This window comes from Engraulis encrasicolus, chromosome 6 (genome assembly GCF_034702125.1).
Source record: "Engraulis encrasicolus isolate BLACKSEA-1 chromosome 6, IST_EnEncr_1.0, whole genome shotgun sequence".
Lineage (NCBI taxonomy): Eukaryota > Metazoa > Chordata > Actinopteri > Clupeiformes > Engraulidae > Engraulis > Engraulis encrasicolus.
In genome coordinates this window covers 31,451,995-31,471,247 of record NC_085862.1, presented here as the reverse complement: position 1 = coordinate 31,471,247, position 19,253 = coordinate 31,451,995, and the positions used below count along the sequence as shown (strand labels likewise).

The 19,253-nt window shown below is 42.9% G+C and overlaps 1 protein-coding gene across 2 annotated transcripts in view; it reads left to right on the top strand.

The window, feature by feature from the left end:
- Nucleotides 1-19,253, top strand: part of swt1 (SWT1 RNA endoribonuclease homolog) — a 73,043-nt gene that overhangs the window by 5,490 nt on the left and 48,300 nt on the right. For both annotated transcript variants that reach the window (XM_063201260.1, XM_063201259.1), the window contains exons 5-13: nt 1,360-2,941; nt 3,826-3,894; nt 4,218-4,353; nt 5,115-5,216; nt 6,020-6,208; nt 14,338-14,431; nt 16,084-16,253; nt 17,226-17,458; nt 19,176-19,253. The exon at nt 19,176-19,253 is cut by the window's right edge and continues 61 nt beyond it. In XM_063201260.1, coding sequence (XP_063057330.1) covers nt 1,360-2,941; nt 3,826-3,894; nt 4,218-4,353; nt 5,115-5,216; nt 6,020-6,208; nt 14,338-14,431; nt 16,084-16,253; nt 17,226-17,458; nt 19,176-19,253 — 2,653 coding nt within the window. The remainder of the gene's footprint in view (nt 1-1,359; nt 2,942-3,825; nt 3,895-4,217; nt 4,354-5,114; nt 5,217-6,019; nt 6,209-14,337; nt 14,432-16,083; nt 16,254-17,225; nt 17,459-19,175) is intronic.

Here is a 19,253-nt window from a genome sequence, read left to right as displayed (position 1 = left end):
TAATCTGTCAAAAATTGCAAGGGTGTCACACCAAAGGACTAACAAATGTATCACATTTTCCGGCGGCAAAACATGATTGATTGATTGATTGATTGATTGATTGATTGATTGATTGATTGATTGATTGATTGATTGATTGATTGAAGAACTATACCTAACCTAACCTAACATATACTAGTATGGTCATTGGTTTCTTTAGGGTCTTAAGTCACAATTTCTTTAGAGTTGGAGCTTCAACAATAGAATTATCCATGAAATTACAGATGTCAGTACAATGATAGGTGTTACACCATAGGATATTGTTTTTTGAGATAAAGTTTTTAAAAATCCCTACACTCTCAGAGAAACATGCAGAAAAAAAGCATTCCCACTTGCTAAAATGGACACCTTGAAAATTGTGCCAGGGTTGTTTAGACAAATGCTTTGATTGATTGATTATTTACAAAAGTTGAATAATGTAGAACCAGGTGTGTGACAGTGACACCATAGGACAAATATGACATTTACGGTAGCTCAGAATTTAGTATACTCATTGAAAGTCTGGATTCATTCATTTTACAAAATAGAGAAAAATTTAACCATTTAAAACATTTAAAACATTTACTGTACAACAATTTTGAAAGCTTGAATAAAATTAATTTTATGTTTGTGTGACAACAAAATTGTTATGTCACGTCAACTACCCTTATCACTGCAGAATGATATTGCTTAAGAGGTGGGGTGCAATATCATGACTCGTTTTATACATTAAACACATAATCGGCAAAAAAGATTGAAGTATCAGGACATTAATTTGTATTTTGAAATGATGGTCAGTGATGATAATTTCTTGACTTTTTGTCCAGAACCTTTAAGAAACATTTGGTTAGAGTGGCGAATGGTCGGTTGTATAGTAGTCACACCAGCATGTGAGCAACTTGTAGAGCAGTATGACAAGTGTGAAAAAAACAGTGAATGTAAGAACAGTTTAGCAGCAGGAAGTGGCAACTGGTGTCTCAACTAGCTCTAACACATTTGGATGTCTCCTTAATGTGGAGTCTGAGTCAGTGATAACACCCAGATACTTCAAATTATCAACAGTTTTTATGCCCTTCCCCATAACAAAGATGTCAGCTTGCAACTTACTGGTTTACATCACACTTGATGGAAAAATACATGGCTACTGTCCTGCTCATATTAAGAGTAAGACAGAGTTGTATGTCAGTCAGTCTGACAGTTTGTTTGAGACTGACATACAACAAAATAATTAGCTTTTTTGTTCTTTTAGGCATGAACATTATGTTCTAATTAGCTGGTGAATAAAGCTAGACACGATGATGATGATGATATTGATGGTGGTATTGTGTTGTGTTGACATAGGAAGCGTAAAGGAGAGGAGAGAGACAGGACCTTTCCACAGCCACAAAGGTTATCCAGCACCATAGTATGCAGCCCAGACACAAACCGTGTGCTGAAGAAGCCTGTGTACCGTTTATCCACCCCTTCAGCTGAGAAAAAGGGCAGCAGAAAAGTAAAAGGGGAAGAGGACACAGAACAACAGCACAGGACAAATGAGGAGAAAGTGGCTGGAAAGAAACGCCAGGCATCAAACACCTCTGCCACAGAAGCCTCGGCTAAAGACAGTAAGAGCACCCCTGTCAGCGCTGAAAGGAGCCGCTCACGCCGGCAGTCCCACAGCACCCCATCTTCAGCGGCCAGAAAAGACGGGGTGCCCCCATCCCTAGAGCGGAACTCTGGATCTTCAATCAAAGCTGAACGCAGCAGCACCCCATCTTCAACGGCCAAGAAAGATGGGGCACCCACTTCCCAAAAGCGAAGCGCTGCTGGTTCTGAGATCAAGGCCAGCCCCAGCACTTCCAGTCCATCATCGAGCACTGTGAAAAACACCTCGTTGGATCTGCAGGAGGAGCGTAAGAAGCTGGTGAGGAGGAGGTCCGAGGGGGAGGATTACGAGCCTGCTGCTAAGACCTCCAGGAGCAGGCCGGTCAGTCCTTCACAGCCAGAGGAGCTACAGGAGGCAAGGAAGGCACTAGTGGAGAAGAAGAGGAGGAGGTCTGTGGAGCAGGAGGTGAAGGCAGGTGTCCTATCAGCTGAGAAGGAGAAAGGGGAGAATGGGGGCATGGCACAGGAGGATGGGGAGAGGAGGAGAACTAGTGGCAACCTCAGTTCTGCTTCATCCAAACTCACTGGCTCTGCTAGACCAGGCTTCACTGCTTCTGCACCTCAAAGGGCTTTAGGGGCGACTGCCCCTGTAAGTACGACAACAATGGATGCTGCCCCCAAACCGCAGCCGATGGTCAACTTCAGGATCCCCAAGAAGAAACCTACTGCTGTTTTGCCTCAGGCAGACATCTGGAAAGAGGCTGACCAGAGCCCAGCCGATCCTACCACCTCCACCACTCCTCTTAAGCCGCTCCGTAAACCATCAACAACACCTACAACACACCAACATCTGTCAACATCAGAGGTTCTGTCTACTGGACCTCATGAATCCACCTCCACAACGGTACCAAAGCAGGACACTCCTGCCTCCTCAAAACTTCTCTCTACCTCAGGAGCAGGTCAACCTGCTTCCTCACCTAAAGGGCTCTTTATACCAAGAACTGTTAAGCCTCTGAAGCCTGCAACGCCTCCCACAGGCAAACCTCCAGAGCAGCACCAGAAGGACGTTGGTAAGCCAAAGGCGAGCCGTTGGGATGTTTGTGATCCAAAAACATTCCGATCAGATGTTCGTAAGCCACAGGAGTCGCAGGCGGATGTTTGTAGGCCACAGAAGTTACAATCGGATGTTCATGATGGACAAAAGTTCCATTCGGGTGTTTGTGAGCCGCAGAACTTCCAAACTGAGGCCGAGTCGTCTGTGACACCTGTGCGTGTCCCTGAGCAGTCGCTGGTGATGCCGCCCAACACAGCCATCCAACCCTTCGTCTGGAACACACAGGTAAAGACCTGATCTGAGGTAGCCAAGATGGCCCTAAATTTGGAGAAATCTCTCTTACTGCTTCGCTCAGATTCACGTGCTGGTTACACGTATGCAGATATTTTTAAAAAATAAATATATTTTTTTTATCTGTTAACTTAAACAAATGTAAACAAATGACAAACTCCATTGTTACAGGAACATTTAACCCTATTAATGGGATATAACCAATGCCAAAACCAAAGTTTTCAGAAATCTCAGTATACGTGTAAATGGCTTCTCGGACATCAAGGAGGGCATTTACATGGAGGGATTATATAGATTTTAAACAGAATATTGAGGGTATTCTGTTTGCACATGAGTCATGTTAACTCTTCATTCATTCCGAATATGTCCATATTCCGCGAATATTCTGGCAACACAACAGTGTAAATTGAATACATGTAAATGGAATAGTCCAGAACTTGCTTTAAACCGACTACTGACAATATTCCATTTCAAATCGGAATACTGTTTCAAATTGTAATATTAATAGCTGAGCAGAAGCCTGCTAAATAGTAGCACCTTATGCACTGCCAAGTAACAGAAGCAAATCATCCTGACCCACAGAGTTGAAGTGTTCATAATGCGTAGGTTCATTCACTATAATGCATGCTTTATGACAAAGCAGCCATGTTTATGACATCACGTTATTTATGACATCATCTTATTAGAACAGTGAACAGGTGAACCTAAACATTCACACTGCTCATTTTTCTTGAAAGAAAATCCTTGATACTGAATGACTGCACAGTAATGATTTTCCTAGAAGTTTTGTGTGATGACATACTGTAGTGGAAAATACAACTTTGCGTTATTTCTCTGCCATGTCAGTCAGTAATGCTCACTAATTGTCTTGTCTGCAGGCAGCAGCATCGTCATCTTCCATTATTTTACCAGAGAATAATCATAATATGGGAGACGGTGATCAAGAGGTAAGTCCTTTTCATTTATTTTACTTTTGTCACACACATACAGTACACAAAACAGCAGAATTGTGATTTGCCACACACAATCCGCCTGACGCATGCTACTCTCACAGCAGAGTATAGAGAGAGAGGGTATAGAGTAATTTATTTGTCACATACAACCAACCTTGTAGGCTAGCTTGCAGTGAAATGTGTGTGTGTACGTGTGTGTGTGTGTGTGTGTGTGTGTGTGTGTGTGTGTGTGTGTGTGTGTGTGTGTGTGTGTGTGTGTGTGTGTGTGTGTGTGTGTGTGTGTGTGTGTGTGTGTGTGTGTGTGTGTGTGTGTGTAGATGCAGCTGCTGGAGGAGTTGCATCAGGCCAGGTGTGAGCATCGTCTGCAGGTGAACGTGGTTGAGAGCTATGGTGAGCTCACCGCCATGGACATAGACCCGCCAGAGGAGGGCGCCACATCCTCACCTGTCCTTAGTAAGAAGATCTAATACATTACATAAGTAAACTACAAATGCACTCAGAGAGTGCAGACCTCCGCCAAGGAAGCTGTTTGATAGAACAATTGACTGTTTATTTATTACAATATTTGTTTTCCATGTCGTTCTGCCTTGTCTTTGTGGAGTTAGAAACTGGAATGTCAAAATGCGCCCTATCCTACAAGAATCTTTTAACAAATTCCTGGATCCGGATCATGATTCAAATCACCACCAAAATGTAATCACTTGCTCATTTTGTCATTTCCAACAACTCCACAAAACATCATCAGAATCCGTACATAACTTTTGGAGTTATCCTGCTGACAGACAGACAAACAAACAGACAAACCAATGTGACCGAAAACATAACCTCCTTGGCGGAGATAACAACAACAACAACACACAAACACAGACACACTAATATCCATATACACGCTCATTATTGTAGAACCAAAGATTTTCTTAGTTCTAACAATAGACCGTCTCTGGTAGAACTTAAATGATGAACTGTGTCCAGTCCTAACCAGTCTATAACTCTAACATGCAGACACACACAAACAGGCAGTCGTAGTTTTCCCTGGTAGCGGTGTGGAATCCATGACTGTGTGTGTGTGTGTGTGTGTGTGTGTGTGTGTGTGTGTGTGTGTGTGTGTGTGTGTGTGTGTGTGTGTGTGTGTGTGTGTGTGTGTGTGTGTGTGTGTGTGTGTGTGTGTGTGTGTGTGTGTGTGTGTGTGTGTGTGTGTGTGTGAATATTCATAGGTAAAGACCTGGCGCAGCAAGAGTTGATCATCGTGCTGGACACCAACATCCTGTTGAGTCACCTGGACGTGGTGAAGAGGATCCGCTCCCATGGCCTCGGGGGTAAGCACAGTATGCGGTCGGGGTGTAAATAATAATCGATATGTATCGATGCATCGATCCTACAACCGACGGTTGAATCGTATCGTATTGTGGGGCATTCTTAAATATTGAAAATAATCCAATCACTGCCTCCAGAAATCGATATCGAATTGTATCGTCATGAAGGCTGTGATTTACGCCCCCTACTGGGCAGGGTCAGGAGAGGCAAGGGTACAGTGGACCTCTGAAGATGTATCTGGTGATCACACTGCAAAAAGCACTCCGCGTCCTTTCCCCTTAAGACACTGGCAAGGACCAAATCACAATGTATTACCCTGTGTACACTGTCATAGTAGTGTAGCACTATGGTGGTAGTCTTTTCAGTGACAATTACAATGTTCCAATGGTGGTTAAGGGGCTACTGAGGTTAAATATAATCCTAAATGGTCAACTGAAGAATGGCAGACATCACCGGAACATGACACCATCTCTGTTGACATATCTACACTACTGACAAAAATAAACATGAATAGGGTTTATATGCTTCACAGAATTACTGCTAAATACTCTAGACCAAAGTTGAAACCAAAGTGGAATTGTCGTCTCCTGGGGGCTGCTGTTAATTCATGTTATTATTATGTTATAGTAAAATGTGCCCTCCTATAAGCCCACCCCTCCTCCTCTCTCTCCCCATCTGGGCTTCCCCGTGCTCCTCATCCCCTGGGTGGTGCTGTTAATTCATGTTATATTGTTATGTTATAATGAAAGGTGCCCTTCTATAAGTCCACCTCTCCTCCTCTGTCTCCCCCATGCCTCCTCCACAGCGCTGGGCTTCCCCGTGCTCCTCATCCCCTGGGTAGTTCTGCAGGAGCTGGACTCCATAAAGAATGGCAAGCTGAACAGCTCGGTGGGGCGCCGGGCCACTCCGGCCGTGCACTACATCTACACCTGCCTCAAGAACCAGGAGCAGCAACTCTGGGGACAGTCCATGCAGCAGGCCTCACAGGCACTCTGTGAGTCTTAGTGTGTGTGTGTGTGTGTGTGTGTGTGTGTCTGTGCGTCTCTGAGTGTGTGTGTGTGTGTGTGTGTGTGTGTGTGTGTGTGTGTGTGTGTGTGTGTGTGTGTGTGTGTGTGTGTGTGTGTGTGTGTGTGTGTGTGTGTGTGTGTGTGTATCTGCGTCTTTGCGTGTTTTGTGTGTGTGTGTGTGTGTGTGTGTGTGTGTGTGTGTGTGTGTGTGTGTGTGTGTATATCTGCGTCTTTGCGTGTGTGTGTGTGTGTGTGTGTGTGTGTGTGTGTGTGTGTGTGTGTGTGTGTGTGTGTGTGTGTGTGTGTGTGTGTGTGTGTGTGTGTGTGTGTGTGTGTGTGTGTGTGTGTGTGTGTGTGCGTGCTTGTGCTTGTGCTTGTGCTTGTGCTTGTGCTTGTGCATGTGCATGTGCATGTGTGTGTTTCAAAGACCCCAAAAATAACTTTGCCATTTTTTCTATTTATGAGTATATTTCTATCGGCTGTCTGACGGTTGCTTTTAACACTAAGCTTTAAAGTACTCTTCATAGGTTTTGTTAGTTATGTAAGATAGGATGATGGGCACTCTGTGTGAAGAGAAGCCTGCTCTGGGTTCAGAGCGTATGTCTCTTGCTAAGCTACTGACAGCAGAGTATGTTTGATGGCACCACAGAGCATCACATTGCCTTTTAGGTCGCCGCGTTGATGGATGCCTACTGTGGCCTGTTTGATTATTGCGTAATGCATCACCTCTAAAACAGCAGTGGAGTGGACTGGCAATGCAAATCATCTGCATTCCTGCTCTCCAAACTGTCAAACTTAACCATTGGGCTGAAAAAAATAAACTATGCAAAAAAATAAAACTATGCAATTTTGAGATCCACACAGCATTATGTGGAATCACGGAGCATGCTTTTGTGTGTATGTTTGCATTCCTGTTCTCCAAACGCCCAAACTTAGCCGTTGGGCTGAAAACCATTTAGTGTTATAAAAAAACTATGCAATTTTGAGATCCACGCAGCATTACAGTATGTGGAATCACAGAGCATCCCTTTATGTGTACTGTATGTATGTACCATCATAGTTATATAGTATGGAGGCTGAAATGGGTGATTACTAGGTGAATGAAGACTCTCTCGACGACCCATAACATATTTCCTACAAAGTCATGTCATAACTTGGAAGAGAGCAAAGGGACATTTTTCTGGAAAATGTGTCCTTTTTCATGTGACGTGAGACACCTGCGATTCATAACTGCGATTCATAGAATCTGGTGGCATAGACATACACTTACACACCACTGTTTCAAGTTAGGGAAAGATATGGATATTTTGGGAAATCTGTGAACTAATTTCTTACCAATAGATTTTTTTACCATGTGTTCTTACAGGTGTCTGGACACACCTCACAATTTATCCACGGCCAAATCCAATGGGAATTTCCGTGACACCCCGTCAAAGTTGGGGTGCACAGAAGGCCTGTCTAAAAATTGGAACACTGCAGATTGGGGGGAAAGGATGCATAATGGGTCATAACTTCTGAAGTAAACTACATACAGAGACAAATGAACACATTTTTCCATACATTACTGACCCAGTGAATTCAATTGAGGGGTATTTTTGGACATTTGACCACATTTGAACTCCGTTTTTGGTCAAAAACGGCAAAAAATGGCCTTAAATGTTTAGAAATGTTCATTTTTTTAATCATATTTCCAAGTTGTGTCCATTATAACCACTTGCTCTTCATTTCTCATTTACAGTATGGCAATATACTGTATATGGTCTGGGTTTGATTATTCTATTGGTATTAAGCTGAAATAATAACCCAAAGTTTACCATTTTTAACCCTTTAATGCCCAAGACTGGAACCCAGAAAAAAGGTTGCAGAAGGGGCCATAACTTCTGAAGTAAATTACTTACAGAGAGAAATTAACACATTTGACCATACAATAGTGACCCAGTGAATACAATTGAGTGGTTGTTTTGGACATTTGTTCACATTTAAACGGCGCTCTTGGTCAAAAAACTGCAAAAATCGCTTTAAAAGTGTAGAAATTCAGTCATAATTTTTAAGTTTTATTGTGTCTGTTTTCACCTCTTGCTCTTTATTTCTCATTTAAAGGATGACAATATACAGTATAAGGTATGGATTTGATTATTTAATTGGTATTAAGCTGAAATAGTACCCCAAAGTTTACATTTTTAACCCTTTAATGCCCTAGACTGGAACCTGGAAAATGATAAAACTGTCAGAATGAGGAATAACTTTGGAGGTAAAAGGCATGCAGACAAAAATAAGTACATTTTCCCATACAATACTGACCCAAGAAATGAAATGGAGTGGTGGGTTTTGACATTTGACCACATTTAAACTGAATTACAGGACAAAACAGCCTAAAATGTGTTGAAAATCAACCATCTTTTCATTCGTTCAAACTAAGAATTTAATCAGTGTAAGTCCACTTTATAGGCCTACTCTATTTTGGCTTTTCAGGTTTGATGCAAAAGATTCACTGAAGTGAGATTCTGTTTCAGATTAATACCCAATACAATAATCAAATTGATTCGGTACATGATAAATAAAGAGGTGGTAAAAAAAGCACACTATATAACTATCTATAAACTAACTAACTAACTAAACTAACTATAAATAACATTGGAAACAATGAAAGGGTCGTGATTTTTTTGGACACATTTTAGGTCATTTATTGCTTATTTTGTCCAAGAATGCTGTGCAAGTGTTGCCAAAAGTAAAAAACAACCACTTCATGTCGTTTCTTGGGTCAGCATTGTATGGAAAATCTGTGTTTATCTGTGCCAAGGGCCCAAAAATGGGGTCAGTGCCAGGCAAATTCTCACTGCGTAGGCCTATATATTTTCAAAACCTGTGTGTCTCTGGAGTATAGTTGTCTGATAGCAAGTTAGACATCATAGCTGTTGGATTTAACGTTTGTACATCCTCTAAAGAACCTGTCCCTAAGGGGGATTTTCTGAAAAGTGACTTTTTGTCTACCCACTAACAACAGGCCATAGAACCTTCCAAGCATCACTTTACCATTACTTACATAGTCCTTGACGTTGACAGACATAGAGGAATTCATTACATGTAAATTGTATAGCCTATAAACCATGGCCGACAATTGGTTTTACAATTGAGAGCCTATTTTCTAATAATAAAAAAACTCAACTACTGTAGAATCATGCTGTCAATCCATAGTGTTGTGAATGTTAACCTTTCACCAGGGAGTTGAATTATATGAAAAATGCCATAATATGGGTATACATTAGAAATAGTTTTTTACTTTTCTGTAAGTAAGCACAACCTAATAAATGCATCAGATTTAATATTTTTGAATTAAATGAAATTTACTTCTCTACTATTGCACTGCAATGAAAAAGGTACATAAGGAAATGCATTTGTAGCATGATGAGACATGTGCCTTTAATTCCTAACAGCAATCTGCTGTGACAGGGCTCATCATCATGTGACCGTTAGGCAACAATACTCATGAACGGTGTGACGTTTTCCATGTGAGTTACGGCCTTTTTGTGGGGGAAAACAGCCAATGCAAGTCAATTGGTGGTGTTGGGGTTTAATAAACGAAAGATAAGGACCTGTAGACTAGCGTTGTTCACGTGCAACATGCCGAAACGTGTTGTGTTGCCAGTTGTTCAAATAATATAGCCAAACAGCCGTGGAGAAGCATGGACTGTGTTCATTTAGGCTAGCCGATGTAGCATGTAAGTTGATGAGGCATTCGGTTTGATTTCCCCCATAAAGGGGCGTAACGCACATTTACGAGCAAAGTACCTGGATGGCCGTTCATGCCTAGGCAGTATTTGATGTTTTCAGGTACTCTTGGAGGGGGCAGCTTTTATTGTTTTTGGCATTGTGGCCAGTTTCCTTTCTCCTTGCAAGGGGGTCCATGCCCAGACGGATCTGCACTATATGGAAAAGTGGCAGTCCTGTGTAGTCTCTTCAGCTCATGAAGCTGCTTGGAGTGTGGCTGCTAGCCGGTTTCTAGCCAGACTGCTGGCTTTGCTACTTGTGCAGCCACCATGTCGTCAGTAATCTGCCCTGATTGGCAGTCATCTAGTTGACGTGAATTGAGTGTCCAGTCCACATATTTGTGACGAAGTTCACCCACTACTTCATTGAAGCAGCTTTTTTATGTCTTGGGAAGTCACATTAGATATTTTCTGTCCCCCCTTTTTTGCCAAGCATTCAACCCCACCTTTTTAAGACCATGCAGGTCTCATTGTGATCATGCAAATATCTGCGGAATTGCAAACACAACTATTAACTGCTAGGGGTGGGGTTGTGGCTTGACCTGGTAAACTGGATCACAGACTCCCATCTCAGTTTGTCAGACTGGTGGACCTAACATCAGAGTGTGTGGTCAGTAGCACTGGTACTCAGGACCGCTGACTGCTTTGGCTGTGCCCAGAACAAAGCCATCAGAAAGGGCCCCCAACTCAATACATTCAATGTAATGGAGACCGGATTCTCTGGGGCCCCATATCTCCCTGGGCCCCAGGACAGTTTGACCCCTCCTGTCAGCTTCCCTGCTGGTGCACACAGGAAACCACATTCCCCAGTAGCATTTACCTTTTCTTTTACTCCACCGAATTTATCTACAGCTTAGAGCACTTTGTTGGTGGGTGCCAGGCTAACCAGATACAGCTGAGAGCACCACTAAATCCAAGGGAGATGGCTTGCTTGAGTATTTCAGAAACACGTACATTAGAGCATCTCTGAATGCACAGCATTGTCGAACCTTGTGCTGATGGGCTACATTTGCAGAAAACCACACAGATGCCTCTACAGTCACTAAGAACTAAGAACAGGAAAAATGAGGCTATAACTCACACAGGCTCACTAACATTGGACAAATACTGTAGCTGCTGCTTTTTTATGCAACACATATTGGTGACAGTCCTTGGAGCAATGTGGGGTTAGGTGCCTTGCTCAAGAACACTTCAGTCATGAAGGTTTAGGGAGAGGTAAGGATGGGATTTGACCCTGAAACTCTGTAATCTTCAGTCCAGCTCCCTAACCATTACACCACGGCTGCACCCAAGTTTTCATGTTTTTTTGGGTGACCATGAAACCATGATTTTTGAGCATATGGTTAAACCATAGACACAAACCATTCTGAAAAAAACGTGAAAACAATGAATAACCATGACCCATGGTTAGTCAGCAAACACGGTTTTCATGGTTACCCCCCCAAAAGAATGGATAAGCCATAGTGATACTATGGTTGATACAGAGTACTTAGAGAAACCATGGTTACTTTACTACAGTAAAACCATGGTCGATTTTCATAAGGGCTTTAGCACCATTTGAACTATGCTGGAATGCCACAGCCTACCTGAGTATTGTTGAAGGCAGTTAAAGCAGTTCTGTAAGCAAAAAGGGGTCCAATAGAGCACTAGCAAGGTATACCTAATAGGGATGCAAACGATTAATCGATTAATCGACTTTAATCGATCAATGCGTTAATCGATTGAAAAACAATTCAATTCAACTGACAAGAGACCCAGGTGAAATGGGCATGTGAAGAGTGTGTGTGAAGAGGGGTGTGAATAGTGGGAATATTTAAATCACCTTTGGATTAAAGAATTGAAATAGAATTAATTTAAATGTGGTATTTTATCTCAATTTTTAATTAATTTTTTTATATTTAGAAGGTTTTTTTCGAGAAACATTGAGATTTCGGGCGGAAAACGCCGCTTATCAATTAATCGTAAGTCAATCGATAAGGCTATCAAATAATGATTAATCGATAATTTGCATTCCTTGTACCTAATTAAGTGGTCGTAGAGTGTATACCTAGATACAGTACAACTTTTTTTTTTTTAAATCTCTAACAAAAGCTATTATTAGCAGTGATGCAATTATGTATGATTTGATAAGGCATGAATTGCCATATTACATCATTTTATTTTGAAACATAAATAAAAATGACAAACTGGATGGTGTAACTATCAGGTTAAATGTATATTCAAACCACTGTAGAAAGCTGGAATAACAGCCAGAAGTGGTCTAAGCGAAACTTAGACGGTTTTCTTTTTTTTCTTTCTTCAAATGGCATATTTACCAAAGAGGGGGGTGATCCAGCTATCGTACAGATATACAGATATATACTTCAGAGATACATAACTCTCAGAAAAAAAAACATAGAAGAAATTTACCAACCCCCCCCCCACCCCACCCCCACCCCAACTACTACCAGTGACCAGAGCCCGCCCACCTAATTGCACCTCCACCACACTGACGTCTATGACAGTTTGTTCATTTTAAATTTGATCAAAAGTAAAAAAAATTAAAAAACACTGTTTCATTTCTTGGGTCAGTATTGTATGGGAAAATATGCTCATTTGTGTTTGTATGTGGTTTGCCTCTTTATTTTCCAGGCTCCAGTCTAGGGCATTAAAGGGTTAATAATGTAAACTTTGGGGTATAATTTAATAGCATTAAAATAATCAAATCCATACCTTATTCTGTGTATTGTCATCCTTTAAATGAGAAATAAAGAGCTAGAGGTGAAAACGGATGCAATAAAGCGTGAAAATATGACTGAATTTCTACACTTTTAAAGCCATTCATTTGCCGTTTTTTGACCAAAAGCGCAGTTTAAATGTGGTCAAATGTCCAAAACCACACAATTGTATTCACTGGGTCACTATTGTATGGACAAATGTGTTAATTTCTCTCTGTATGTAATTTACTTCAGAAGTTATGGCCCCTTCTGCAACCTTTTGTCTGAGTTCCAGGTCTAGGGCATTAAAGGGTTAAAAATGGTAAACTTTGGGTTATTATTTCAGCTTAATACCAATAGAATAATCAAACCCAGACCATATACAGTATATTGCCATACTGTAAATGAGAAATGAAGAGCAAGTGGTTATAATGGACACAACTTGGAAATATGATTAAAAAAATGAACATTTCTACACATTTAAGGCCATGTTTTGTCGTTTTTGACCAAAAAAGGGGTTCAAATGTGGTCAAATGTCCAAAAATGCCCCTCAATTGAATTCACTGGGTCATTAATGTATGGAAAAATGTGGTCCTTTGTCTCTGTATGTAGTTTACTTCAGAAGTTATGACCCATTATGCATCCTTTCCCCCCCAATCTGCCGTGTTCCAATTTTTACACAGGCCTTCTGTGCACCCCAACTTTGAAATTCCCATTGGATTTGGCCGTGGATAAATTGTGAGGTGTGTCCAGACACCTGTAAGAACACATGGTAAAAAAATCTATTGGTAAGAAATTAGTTCACAGATTTCCCAAAATATCCATATCTTTCCCTAACTAGATGTAATTGGAAAAAAGGATTATTTGGCCCAATGGACCCGCTTTGCAAGTGAGGACGCGGATGCCACCGACTGGCTGCAACACCTCCCTATACCCACCAGGTGTCGCTCTTCTCTGTCAGTCTGCAAAGACATTCCTTAGTGCTTTATCAAGTGGACACAGAGATCTGACCTTGACATTGTCCAGACTTCGGACAAGGACCTTATCAGTCTGGCTCCTCTGTCTGTCTGTCTGGCTGGCTGTCCTTGCCAGTCATGACCAAGGCAGAGGGACACTTCTTGTTCTATTGAAGCAGCACAAAAACATTTTTGTTCTTTTAAAAATAATGTCTATTTTTGTAAAAAAAATCTTTGTTTGTAAATAACATTTCCAAAAATATTTTCAATTTCCATTTTCAAAGTTGTCGGCTTCATCATAAATTTCATGGCACCAGCCTTGTGTGCCCCTCATTCTTGTACTTTTTTTAAACAAATTCTAATTTTAGGCTGTAGAGAGGAAAAGTACCATATTGTCGATGCATTGGTCTGCTGCACTCTCTCTCTCTCTCTCTCTCTCTTTCTCTCGTGCGCACTCTCTCTCTCTCTCTCTCTCTCTCTCTCTCTCTCTCTCTCTCTCTCTCTCTCTCTCTCTCTCTCTCTCTCTCTCTCTCTCTCTCTCTCTCATCCTGTTGATTTAAATTGTCATTTGTCATTGTCATAAATCCACAATTTAATTTCTTCTTCCTGCCTTTTTGTGCTCTTCTTCTTTCTTCTTCTGTACATCCCTCTCTCTGTCTCCCTCCCTCCCCTCTCACTCTCTTTCTCTCTCTCTCAGGTGGGCTACAGGTTGAGAATAATGATGACCGTGTGTTGCAGTGCTGCCTACAGTACCAGAAGCTCTGCCCAAAGAGAGGCCTCATCCTCTGCACGTGAGCAATACAAACACACACGCATGCACACGCACATGCACACACACACACACACACGCACATGCACATACATACACACTCAGACCAGCAGCGGTGATTGAATATGAATATGAAAGGTGGAGCGCTATCAATATAGTCCTAAACGCCCACTATGCAGGGTCCAGAGAAACACACACACATAGGCCTCTCTATTTTTCTTCTCGCTTTCACTTTCTCTCTGTCTCTATTTCTCTCTCTCTCTCTCTCTCTCTCTCTCTCTCTCTCTCTCTCTCTCTCTCTCTCTATCCTTAAATGGGTTACTCTCTCTCTCCCTCATCTGTGCTCTGCTCATCTGTCTGTGTGTCTGTCTGCCTGCACGGCTGTCTGCCTGTCTGTCTGTCTGTGTTCTTTTATGTCTTTCTTGTGCGTGTGTGGTCTGTATGCTTTTGTGTGTGTGTGTGTGTGTGTGTGTGTGTGTGTGTGTGTGTGTGTGTGTGTGTGTGTGTGTGTGTGTGTGTGTGTGTGTGTGTGTGTGTGTGTGTGTGTGTGTGTGTGTGTGTGTGTGTGTGTGTGTGTGTGTGTGTGTGTGCGCGCGCGCGCTCATTTGGTCTAGGATATAAGGTATTTCAGAGCGATATATATTTTTTTCTCATAGGTCAAGGGGTAGGCTATATATGGAAGTGGTGAGTGTGTGTGTGCACAGCTGCGCACATGAGACTCTGTGTGTGTGTGTGGTTTTGTGTGTGTGTGTGTGTTTGGCGGTCCGTGTGTGCGTGTCTGTGCTGTGAATTCTCCTCGGTGGATTTCATTCGTCTCTCACTGTTGAATTAATCAGATATCCCCCCTCTGTGTTCCAATTATTTCTCCTCCCTCTCTCGATCTGCCATTCTACCTCACATCCCTCTCCTCTCATCCCCTCTGCACTCGCTCACCCCTACTCTCTGTCTGCCTCACATGCTTTCTCTCTCTGTCCTGCTCTCTCTCTGTCCTGCTCTCTCCCTGTCCTGCTCTCTCCCTGTCCTGCTCTCTCTCTGTCCTGGTCTCTCTCTCTCTCTCTCTCTCTCTCTCTCTCTCTCTCTCTCTCTCTCTCTCTCTCTCTCTCTCTCTCTCTCTCTCTCTCTCTCTCTCTCTCTCTCTCTCTCTCTCTCTCTCTCTTTCGCTTACCCTTACTCCCCACCTAATCTTCTTCTGACTGCACTCTCATTTTCTCCCTCCGCTTTCCTTCCCTTCTCCTCTCCTCTCCCCCCCCTCTCTCATTCTCTCTCCCGCTATTTTTCTCCTCTCTCAACTTTTGCCAATTGATCCCTCTTTCCTCTCTTCTATCCTACACATTCTTACCTTCCCTTGTCCTCTACTCTCCTCCTTTCATCTCTCCTCCCTTCCATGACCTCCTCTCCTCTCCTCTCTTCTCCTCTCCTCTCCTCTCCTATCCTCCTCGCTCCTCTCCTCTCATGTCCTCCTCTCCCCTCTTCTCTCCTCTTCTCTCATCTGTTCCCCTTCTCCTATTTTCTCCTCTTTTCTCCTCTCCTCTTTTCTCCTCTTTTCTCCTCTTTTCTACTCTCCTCTCCTCCTATCTCCTCACCTCATATCTCCTCTCCTCTCATGTCCTCCTCTCCCCTCTTTTTTACTCTTCTCTCATCTCTTCCCCTTCTCCTCTCCTCTCCCCTCCTCAGGAATGATAAGAACCTGTGTAGTAAGGCTGTGTTGAGTGGGGTTCGAGCGCTCAGCAAGGCAGACCTGCTGCAGGAGGTGGAGCGCCTGAAGCCAGGGGTCCTTAGCCCCTCTGCTGTGCCCACGGCTGCCCAACACACTGCCTGCCCCAGCTGGCAGTCTGAGCAAAAAGGTCAGATTCAAGATTCAAGAGTTTAAAGTCATTATCAAAAAGGCAAGAAAATTACGTTTGGAGTACAATACTCAGAAGTAGTAGTAGCAGCAGATTCCCAAGATCCCCCTTCCTCATCCCACTTCCTAGATGTTTGCTATCCCCCTCCCCCCCTCCCCCACACACACACACACATACATTCAGACCTACATGCACATTCCAAAGAATAAATAAATAAACAGCTCCCCAACCCCAACATAATAAGTCAAATCTGCCAGAACGATGAGAGGCGGACCTGGCAGTGGCGTAAAGAGTCTGTGCCGTAGTGTAGCTACTAGCTACAGCGATATACACAAGCACTTCATTTATTATGGTTGGCATGGTGTCGCTATGTCTGTATCTGTCTGGCTGGTCTCTCTTATGCTTCTATAGGCAGTGTGGACCAATATAGATAGCTTCCTATAAACAGAAGAATACAACAAAACAAACTTAGCAAAAAGTATGCTTTATTATGGTTGGCATAGTGCCAACTGCGTGTGTGTCTGATTTGTCTGTCTAGACAACATTTATATGCTGTTATATGCCATATTTAAAATGTGGTATTTATACCGCATGCACGAATGCCCATGGTGGTTACCATAGCAGCACTGCCTGTCCTTGGTTGCTCTGTATAGACTGTGCATAATCTAGCCTAGACTTTGCATAATGGTTTTACATTTGGTAGGGGTAAAAAATGAAATGAAATTGATGAGAATAGGCGTAGCATCAGCAGCAGCCGCAGCAACTGCAGCACTGGTGTCTAGAATGCTTAATAACCTAGATGGCGTGTTGCGTGTTCATCCTCCATAATAGTGTTGGTGTTTTGTGTGTGTGTGTGTTCCTATTTGTGGCTGTGTGTGTGTGTGTGTGTGTGTGTGTGTGTGTGTGTGTGTGTGTGTGTGTGTGTGTGTGTGCGCGTGCATGCATGCGTGCGTTTTCACATATGTATTTCAGATGTTGACAGGAGCAAGATGGACCCCAAAAGCCCTCAAGGTGATAGCACAGTGGAGCAGAGAGAGGCAGAAAGAGCGAGGGAGCAAGAGAGGGAGAGGGAGAGAGAGAGAGAAATGGCGTTGGCGCGTCAGCTGAGCGAGTGCGTGTGTCTTCTGGAGGACAGCCTGCAGAGGGCGCTGTCCCGCATTCTGGAGCAGGAGATGAAGCAGGCCTACGCAGAACTATGGACTGAGGTGGGACGCACGCACGCACGCACGCACGCACGCACGCACGCACGCACACAGCAGGCCTACGCAGAATTATGGACTGAGGTCGGGCGCACACACACATCCATTTAGGCACTCAGACACACACACACACACACACACACACACACACAACCCACATGTACGCACAAATGCTCGAATTCTTTCTCACATACACAGATCGCACACAGGCATACACATGCTTTCACGCTTTCATTTCTCTTTCGAAACCAATGAAAATACTTCTCTGAACGGTAATCTAAACACTAATCTAAGCATAGGCCATGTTGATGTACTGCCACTGAACAAACCCACATACCCTTCAAGCCTCGTCACAGTTAGTGCAGTCAATCTTCCCACAGTCTTTCCCCAAATACACCCCGCATGCAACACAATGACTGTTTATTTAGTCACTTCCTTGTACGAGACTGGCGAAGGTCATCAAGTCACCTTACATAACAGAACAAAGCGCTGCTGTGTTTACATTAGGCGACACATGTAAGTGGCGTGGAGTTGTATCACCTATATTTGACTGTATATTTGCTTACCTTGGAAACGAATAAATGACAGCTGATGGTGTGGAGCACGTCCTGTCAGGTCCTCGCCGTAATGGTGTTTATCGCAGTTCTGTTAAAGGTGCACTGTGTAGGATTGTGGCCAGAGTAGGTATTGCAACTATGCTGCTCATTGAAAACATGCTGTCTATTGCTTAATTTGATCTTCTCATGAATGTTTACAAAGTCATCAACTACTATTTATTAGCATGACCAAAGTACAGTAAGTTTTGCAGCTAAAATTTCTATTTCTGGAAATTCAACCATGGAGAAGATCCCCCTTTTTTATATATGAAAAGTGCAATTTCCCCAGTCATAATAAATACTTAAAATTTGTGGGAAAAGGTAACATTAGTGAATGAGCACCATGAATTCTGGAAATAAACCACTTAAAATATTACATAGTGCACCTTTAAGAAAATACTGTTTAACAATACCTTGGACCACATTTCCAAACTAAGAACTTGGTAACTTGGGCCACACATTTTCAGCCATCACGAACACGTGGCTATGGCACTTTTATTTTTAAATGGGTTCTTCTAACCTTAAACTTGAATGTTCAATGTACAAGACAATCATGTGTTGTACTGCAGTAACAACACACACACACAGAATTGCTGTACTCTGAATTAAGGCTCTCATATGTCTGTGTGACATGCAAGAAGGCTTATGTGTGGCACATCACCATTCTGTGTCTTTTGTGTCTGTGTGGGGTGACTTGAGATTAGCCCATCCTGTGAGCTCACTGCAGGATGATTCACTGCAGGGGCTCCCAGCAATGATCTCATGCCAATGCGTATGTCACCACCCCGTGCCATGCTCCTGTCTCAGAGGGACAGGAAAGAGACTGTGACCGTGACAGATATGGGGAGAGACAGAGACAATTTAAGTGATCGTTTAAGTTTTCGCTGGCAAAGAAATAACTTTGTTGTGTTAAACAAGGCTGAAATGTAATTGTTTCGGCCCTGCCGTGGCCTAGCGGTGGGGCACTGGGCTACTGCGCCGGCGACCCGGGTTCGATTCCAGCCCGGATCATTGGCCATTCCTTCCCCGTCTCTCTCTCCCCACTCATTTCCTGTTTCTCCTCAACTGTCCTGTCAAAATAAAGGCAACATTTTAAAAAAATGTTTTTTTTACGTGTGCGTGTGTAGATCGTGATGGTGAAGCCCCCATGGAGTCTGCATGACGTGCTGCAGTGTGTCTCCAAGCACTGGATAGCCGTCTTCGGG